We start from the raw sequence: 8,025 nt of genomic DNA, 5'->3' as shown, positions 1-8,025 counted from the left end.
TAGAAGGCAGCTGGGCCAGTCTGTACTGGACTTTGAATAAACTCTCTGTACCTGCACCTGATCTCCCTCATTGGGCTTGTTTCACTGCTGTCTCTCCTGTGAATTCAGCTGCTTTGTCTCCACTTCTACCTTGGGGGCTGGGGGCGGGGGCTTGCTGGGGATGTGGGTGGTGAAGAACAGACATGGGGCCTCTGCCAGCCTTGGGGCCCCTCCCACTGAGCAGCCCCAGCCCCCAGGCAAGGGGGCCCCTCCCCAGAGCCACCTCCCAGCCACAAGTGGTGGGGCTGCTGGGAGGCTGAGCTTGCTTGCTGGGCCCACAGGACTCAGAGCCACACTCCAGGGCCATCTTTTATTGTCTGGACTTGGGGAACAGCCCCCGTGTGCTCCCCACCCCCGCCCACCCTGCGCCCAGCCCTCAGTCCTTGAACCTGCGGGCCGCCTGCATCTTGCGGTAGTAGGCTTCTGCCTCCGCCCCAGCCGAGGCCTCCCGCTCGCCCAGCACCAGACCGCCTGCTTTGCGCCGCAGCGTGGACTCCCGGCTGGCCGGCCCCAGGGCCCCGTCGGCCGTTCCCAGGGTGGGCAGCCCCTCACCTGTGGCCAGGTTGACAGTGGCCACGGCCCCAAACCGTGGCTCCTCCTGGTCCACGTCACTGACAGACGAGTCTGGGGACACGCCTGGTGGCTTGGGCCCCCCGCGGAAGCCGTGAGCCAGGTCCCCCAGCTCATAGCCGCCCTGGCCCTCCGGCCCCTTGGCCCCACCACCAGCTGCCTTCCACTCCCAGGGCCCGTTACCCGCAGACAGGTGGACCACGGGGTGGTGAGGTGCATGCGCATCGATGGTGACAATGCTGGCTGAGTCACGGTCTGACGGTGACCTGTACTGTGAGGAGTCGGAACTGGCGCTAGAGGACGAGGCCGTCTCGGCTGCCTTGGGGCCAGGCCCGCCCGGTGCCTTGGACATGGCAATGACCTGCAGCAGCCGGGGCGGGTTGGCTACACGGGGCTGGGCAGAGGCCGTGGCCACAGTGGACCCGCTCTTCTCAGCCATCATGAGCCACTTGGCCCTCACGGCCGCGCTGCTCTTAGGGGATAGGCCAGCCACCGCCTGGGCCCCCTCCTCAGGGATGTGCACCAGTGGCTGTGGCCCGGCCCTCGGCGGGAGAATGACCCGCGGCCCGAGCCCTGGCCGGGCCTGGACGGTGGGGTAGAGTGAAGGCGGGGCTGGACCCCCTTCCTCCCCTTCCTCCTCCTCCTCCTCCTCCTCCTCCTCCTCCTCTTCCTCCTCCTCCTCCTCCTCTTCCTCCTCTGCCATGGGCTCCGCGGGCGCGTGCAGGTGCCCCTCATCCGGCAGCCCCAGGCCACGGCCCTCCAGCGACTTCTGCTTCCACTCACTGATGAGCTGCTTGGAGCGTGAGGCATCGAGGGGCACGTGGATGGTCATGTGGCGGCGGGCGGGGTCGTCCAGCGAGGGTGTGCTGACGCGGGGCAGCGTGTGGCTGAAGGTCACCATGTTCTCCTTACCCATGGGACTGCGAGGGGCCAGCAGGTCCACGTCCACACTGGCCCGCTTCAGGCTGCCCAGTGAGGTCTTGTCGCGGGCCACGGGTCGGGGCACGCCCTCCAGCCGCCCAGGTGGGCCCAGCTCGTCCGTGCTCACGGACTTGTTCTGCTGGTATACCGAGTCGTGGCCCCGCTGGGTCAGCGCCCGCAGCGCGTCCTTGGCAGGCGCTGGGGCCACAGATTTCTCTGCAGGCGGGGCCTGGAAGTTGCCCACCGCGTGGCAGGCCTGGGGGTGAGACGCAGGCTGTGGTGAGGCCAGCGGCTGGTGACCAGCGGCCAGGGTCCCCACTGGGCAGCAGACTTGACAGGCGGGTCAGAGGAGGGCAGTCCACGTGTTTCCCTGTGGGGCCTCAGGTCATCCTCTGCACATCTGGCAAGTCTGAGCCCATGAAGTTCTGACCCAGCTTCCAAGGGACAGCTTCCAAGACTCAGCAGAGTCCTCCAGGGCAAGGGCCGGCCTCCTCCCTCCCTCAGACCTGCCTCTCCAGCCAGCCTCCCCCATCAGACCTCCCCCGGGATGCCTGTGCCTCCCTGCTCAGCCCCTCACCAGGTAGGCAGCGATGCCGGCACCGATGAGGAAGCCCGCGTAGACGTCCACGGGGTGGCTGCGGTACTGCGTGATCTGGGTGAGGCCGCAGACGCCTGCCGCGATGGCAAAGGAGAACACCAGGATGGGCTTCAGCAGCTTGGTGGTGTCCGAGATGACAGAGTTGAAGTACATCTGTGGTGGGGCAGGCGGGCAGTCAGGGTGCGGGCCGGGCGGGCGGGCGGGCCGGGGAGGGGTGGGCTGGGACTCACCGACACGTAGACAGCAGCAAAGGCGGACAGGGTGGCGTGCTGGGATGGGAAGGTCTTCCTGCAAGAGGCGTGCAGTGCAGGTGAGTCCCAGCGGCTCTGGGTCCCCACTGGGCCTCAGCTTCCCCGAACGCTCACCAGGCCGGGGGCTGGACACGCTCACCGTGCGGACAGGATGGCGTGGGTGTCGTGGCCGGAGCAGATGTCTTGCGTGATGTAGGGGTTGGCCTCACACGACGTGCCCAGCAGGGTGTAGTTGGGTTTGCAGACCGTCAGGAAGAAGGGCGCGTGGTAGCCTGTGGCCAGCTGGATGACGTCGGTCACCAGGGCTGTAGCACACAGGCCGAACACGTGGACGCCTGCAGGGGCAGAGGGGGAGGGTCAGGGCCCGGCACGGGAGCTGGGGCGGAGCCGCCAACCTCAGTGCGTGGACAGGGACGGGGACAGGAGCCGCAGGCGACTCACCCACGAACCGCACTGTCCTCCGAAGAAAGGAGTTAAAGTTGCAGCCGCCGGCGTGGATGCTGCCCTCGGCCCCACCGGGGCCCCCACTGCGGCCCCACAGCCGGGACTGCAAGCAGTACAGCGTGCCCTCGCCGACCATGATCTGCCGGACAGGGAGATGCTCAGCCAGGCTCCCGGCCGGCGCCCCCCCCTCCCCCGCCGCAGGCTGACCCGGCCCCGCACGAGGACTCACCGAGGCTGCAGGCGCAGCAAAGGCCAAGCTGAGGAGCATGAGCAGGGGGATGAGCTCCTCGCTGGTCTCCACGTAGGGCATGGAGAGTGTGCGGTCGTAGCACTGGAAACCCACCTTGGCCGGCTTGAAGAGGTCGGTCAGCTCCAAGAAGTAGAGGGACACGATGGAGGACGCCACTATGGGCAGCTGCAGAAGGACGACAGGCCAGGGTCACCCCGCGCTCATTCACTGAGTCCTGTGCTCATGGATTCAGTCCAGCTCTGATTCGCCCACCTGTGCACCTGTCCCTGCTGCAGTTCACCCACTTGTCATCTCATTCATCCATCCAGTGACCCACCCACCAGAGACATTCTGCACCCGTAATCAACCCATGGACTAGCCCACCTGTCAATATTCCTTCCTTCCACCCACCCATTCATCTACCAACCACCCACTTATCTATCATCCATTCATCCACTTAACCATCCATCAACCTCCAATATCCATCCATCCGCCCACCCACCCACCCACCCGTCCATCTACCTACACTTCCTTCCTTCCCTTCGTCCTTCCACCCACACACCCATCCAGTCATCCACCATCCATCCATCCATCCATCCATCCATCATCCTTTCATTCACCCATCCACTTATCCTTCCATCATCCATTCATCCAAACACCATCCGTCCATCCATTTATTCATTATCCATCTGACCCCCCACCCATCCATCCACCCACCCGTCCATTGCTCTAGCCATCATCCATCATCTTCCATTACCCACCCATCAATCCACCATTCTTCCATCCACTCATCATCCTTCCTTCCTTCCATCCACCCACCCACCCATCCATCCACCAGCCCTCCCATCCACTCATCCATCATCCACTCAACCAAACACCCAACCATCCATCCATCCATCAACTTCCAACATACATCTATCCATTTATTTGTTATCCATCCATCAGACCACAGATCCACACATTCACCCACCCAACATCCATCCATCCATCAGCCCACCCATCCATTCATCCAAACACCCACCCATCCATCAACTTCCAATATCCATCCATCAATTTATTATCTAGCCAACTGACTAGTCAGCCAGCCATCTACCCACCTACCCACTCATCCTCCCATCCATCATCCATCCATCGATCCACCAGCCAATCATCCATCTATTCATGCTTGCTTGCTTGCTTGCTTGCTTGCTTCCTTCCTTCCTTCCTTCCACCCGCTTACTCATCCATCCACCCACCATCACTTCTTTCATTTCTCCCCTCCAGCCACTCCTGCTATCTTGAACAACCTAGAAACAACAGACAGGTTTCCACCTTTGGGCCTTTCCTCTCAGGGATGGATGGATGCACTCAGACATCCCTCTGGAGTCCTGGCCCTCTTTGGAGGGGCCCTTCCTGGCAGCAGTCTCCCTATCCCCCTTGCACTGCTTTATTTCCTCCGGAACCCAGACCCCTACGTGCCAACTTCACAGTCAGTTCCAAGACGGTGGGCATCTGGCCCATGGCAGGTGCTGAATAAATGAATAAATGAATGAATTCACTGAGTCCCTCATTCATGCAACTGTCCTTCCCCACACCCTGGTCATGTGCCCCCTGGAACCGGGCAAACAGCACACACAATGTTCCTCCTGCTCCCACCAGCAGTAAGGAATTGATGGGAGATTGAGGGTCAGGATGCTGAGCTGCGCTTCACCAAGTCACAGACATGGCGCGGAGGAAGGCAGGAGGGCAGGATCTACACCTCACTCACGCACTCACTCACTCACACACACACTTGCCCACCCACTCTTCCACTCACTCACACGTGCACTCACACACTAACTCAGTCTGCAAACAACCACTGGGCAGATTCCAGTGGAATCTTCTGAGGGGAGCAAACCCTCCCAGCATCCTATTCCTCTCCCTCTGGTTCAAGGGTCTCAAATTTAAACATCCCAGGAGCCAGGTGGGGTGGCACTGTAGGACCAGAGAGTGTGTGGGCCTCTCGGGGCCCAGATGCCTTAGGAAGCCCCCACCTCCACTCCTGCTTTGTATGGCACCTCGAGAGGGGCCTCGACCCTGAATCGGGGGCTCCCAGAGGGCACACACCAAAGTTGGGTTTGCAGGAGCTGGGCTGGAGTCCCAGAAGCATTTATTGAGCATCTGCTGCATGCAGGCATGAGGCCCAAGGCAGTTGAGTGAAGTGGTTCAGAGCCACCGACCTGGGTGCTGATCCTGGCTCCACCGCCTCCCCATGCCTCAGTTTCCCCAGCTGGAAACGGGAACCATCAAGTGGCCACCCCCCAGGGGTTCAACGAGAGGACTGGATGAGTAAAGACACAGAAAGTGCTTAGGACCTGGCCCATGTGGAGCTGTCAGTCATACTAGCTGTCGTTAGATGCTCTCTCTACATGACTTGGCTGGCTGGGGAGACAACGTCAGGCCGCAGAGAGGGTGCAGGTGGGGCCTGGCTACAGCCTTAAAATCCTCAAATCCTTCAGCCAGAGGGTGCTGCTGAAGACCCACCCCCGCCAGTGACTTCCCAAGCCGAGGCCCACCTCCAGCCCTCTGCCCACATCTCCTCCGCGCTAGGCCAGGCTGTAGGCAGAACAGGTGGCACCTGGGGGCAGCATGGGTGACGGGGGCCCCATGTCTGGGCCCACCATCCCCCGAGGGTCTGTATGCCCCTCCTGAACCCCACCTCCCACTTCTCACTGCTTTCAGAGACCCTCAGCTGAAAACCTGGAACTCCTCAGAGCCTACGTGCCCTAGAGGAAAACCATCCACACACACTCACTGTGTTGTGCCAACAGGCTTGATTTGGGGGCGTGTGTTTAAAAAAAAAAAAATGAATGTCATACTGGCGGTAAAGGACATGCAGACCAGAGCTGGCATACGGTTTTCACTAACACGGGAGCAGGCATGATCATGGGGAAACAGTCACACGTCCGGGGGCAGAAGGCTGCAGGCTCCAGGGGAGGAATCTGGGGTCTTTCCCCACTGACCACACGCTGCTCCCCAGGGATGTGTCCCGCACAGAAGCTCCCTCTTCTGCAGGGTGACACAGGCCAAAGGGTTTAAAGAGTTTCCTTACAGGAATGTGTGTCAAACAAAAGGCCAAGCGGCACCCAAGCACCCAACTAGCTGAGGGCAGTGCCTGAGTGCTGGAGCACTATGCAGCAGTGAGAAAGGATGGGCGCCCTTTTGTGGGAGGATGGTAAGCAAAGATCGCTGCTAAAAAACGGCAAGAGCATTTTTAAAACTTGTGTTTTAAAAGGTGACGATAGGCGGGGGAAGGGTAGAGCTCAGAGGTAGAGCTCATGCTTAGCATGCAGGGGTTGTGGGTTCAAACCCCAGCACCATCATTAAAATAAATACTTAAGACTAATTGCCTCCCCCCACCAAAAGAATACCAAATAAACAAAAGGTGGCAGGGGAAGGGCCACACAGCTGGTGGACTCAAATGCGTGCGAAATGCCTTCCGGAAGGACACGGGGAAGGGGGCGGGGACTGCCTGCAAGGTGCTCCTGTGCCACGCCCTTGTGACACTGAGAAAGTCTAACCTATTGTGATGGAAATGCAAATTTGAAAAGTAATCAGATTTTCTGCACCAGGTTGGGTGGGGGTGGTGTTTGCTCACCTCCACCCTGCCGGGGCCCCTCACAGCAGCTGGGCTTCCTGGCCTGTCAGGTAGGGGGCGTCATAGCTAAACTAGGTGCTTAACACCCAAGTGTGGATGCACGCCACCAGCAGGATCATTAGCACTCATTCAGTGCCAGGTGGCAGGAGCTTTTCTTCTGTAAACGCTCACAAGGCCCTCACTACGTGCCCGCCCGCCGGTTGGATCAGTTTGGAGAAATGCACTGACCTCCACCCTGAGCAGAGGAGAGCTCTGACTTCAGCTCCTACGCGGGAGGAGGACCCTGCGCCCACACCCAGCGCCCTCCACCCGTGGTCTCCAGCACCCTGCTCCAGCCCCTCCAGGGAGCTACTGGCCTGTACCCGAGAATAAAGGCCCCGCCTCCCCAGCATTCGCCCAGGCTCTTTTAAAGCCCCGAACACCCCTTTGCGCCTCCGAACTCCTACACGGCCTGCAGAGCCCAAGTGTTCCGACCCCTCCAACCCCCAGGCACCCGGGCTGTGCCCCGACCCTAGGCTGAGGCGGGCCATGCCCGCCCCCGTTTTTCAGCGAGGGAGCCCCCGGGGCGAGGGCAGGCGAAACCGAGGCCTCTGCACTCTGTCACCAGCGCGACACTCCCCCACCCCGCCGCTCACCTCCACAAAGTAGAAGCAAGGCAGAAGCGTCATGCTGTCCTTCGGGGTTTTATTCTTCTCCTTGGTCGAGATCATGGTGCCGCGGGCGCCACAGGCCGCGGCTGGAGGGGACAAAGCCGCGCTGGAGGAGGGGAGGCGCAGTCTGAGCCCTGAGGGGACCCGGTGCCCGGCGCCTGCAGGGGAGGGGCGGGCCGGGATGCGCAGGAACCGCTCGGGGAAACTGAGGCCCGGGAGAAGGAGGGACCGCGACCCAGCAACCCGCACACTGCGGCCCTCCCCAGCACCCGCTGCCACCCGGGTGGGGGGTCGCCAGGGACTCGACAAGGAGGGCGGGGCCGGCCTGGCTGAGGGGGTCCCCCGGCCGGGGTCCGTCCTGCGCGTCAGGCGAGGGCCTGCGGGACGACGGAGGGCCGGGGCAGAGGAGGGGTGGGGTCCGGGCCCTCCACCCGCAGGCCCCTCACCTGGAGCGCGCGCGCTCGGAGGGCGGAGCCGGCGGCCGCGGGGGCTGCGGCGCGGGCTGCGGCGCGGCGGGCACAAAGCCGGCCCCTCCCCCGCGGGGGCGGAGGGGAGGCGGGAGGCGGGAGGCGGGAGGCGGGAGGCGGGGCTGGAGGGACCCCGCCCGGCCCGAGACCCCGCGCCCGGCGGCCTAGATGCGGCGCGGGGTAGCGGGGGCAGCTCTTTGTCTCCGCGCGTCGGGGTAGCGGCGCGCGTCCGTGGCCGGG

At 62.4% G+C, this 8,025-nt stretch overlaps 1 protein-coding gene across 1 annotated transcript; it reads right to left on the bottom strand.

The window, feature by feature from the left end:
• Positions 1 to 194: 194 nt before the first annotated feature.
• On the bottom strand, positions 195 to 7,758 carry PLPPR3 (phospholipid phosphatase related 3). Its single transcript, XM_074351369.1, has 7 exons — positions 7,304 to 7,758; positions 3,053 to 3,238; positions 2,821 to 2,962; positions 2,519 to 2,714; positions 2,359 to 2,416; positions 2,108 to 2,281; positions 195 to 1,786 (listed from the first exon to the last, which is right to left on the bottom strand). Exons 1-7 carry the CDS (start codon positions 7,376 to 7,378, stop codon positions 416 to 418), a joined length of 2,202 nt encoding a protein of 733 aa, XP_074207470.1. The 5' UTR covers positions 7,379 to 7,758; the 3' UTR covers positions 195 to 415.
• Between the last annotated feature and the right edge of the window lie 267 nt (positions 7,759 to 8,025).

The sequence above is a fragment of the Camelus bactrianus genome, chromosome 22 (assembly GCF_048773025.1).
Source record: "Camelus bactrianus isolate YW-2024 breed Bactrian camel chromosome 22, ASM4877302v1, whole genome shotgun sequence".
Lineage (NCBI taxonomy): Eukaryota > Metazoa > Chordata > Mammalia > Artiodactyla > Camelidae > Camelus > Camelus bactrianus.
The sequence above is the reverse complement of the archived record's forward strand: the minus strand, read 5'-3'. Positions and strand labels throughout refer to the sequence as shown.

What these genes read in the sequence shown, in the direction of transcription:
- PLPPR3 (XM_074351369.1), bottom strand. Translation starts at nt 7,378, where the DNA reads ATGATCTCGACCAAGGAGAAGAATAAAACCCCGAAGGACAGCATGACG. An exon ending in TTGCTGCTGTCTACGTGTCG is followed by an intron (nt 2,282 to 2,358) that starts GTGAGTCCCAGC and finishes GCCCCACCACAG; the next exon opens with ATGTACTTCAACTCTGTCAT. An exon ending in CCGGCATCGCTGCCTACCTG is followed by an intron (nt 1,787 to 2,107) that starts GTGAGGGGCTGA and finishes TCTCACCCCCAG; the next exon opens with GCCTGCCACGCGGTGGGCAA.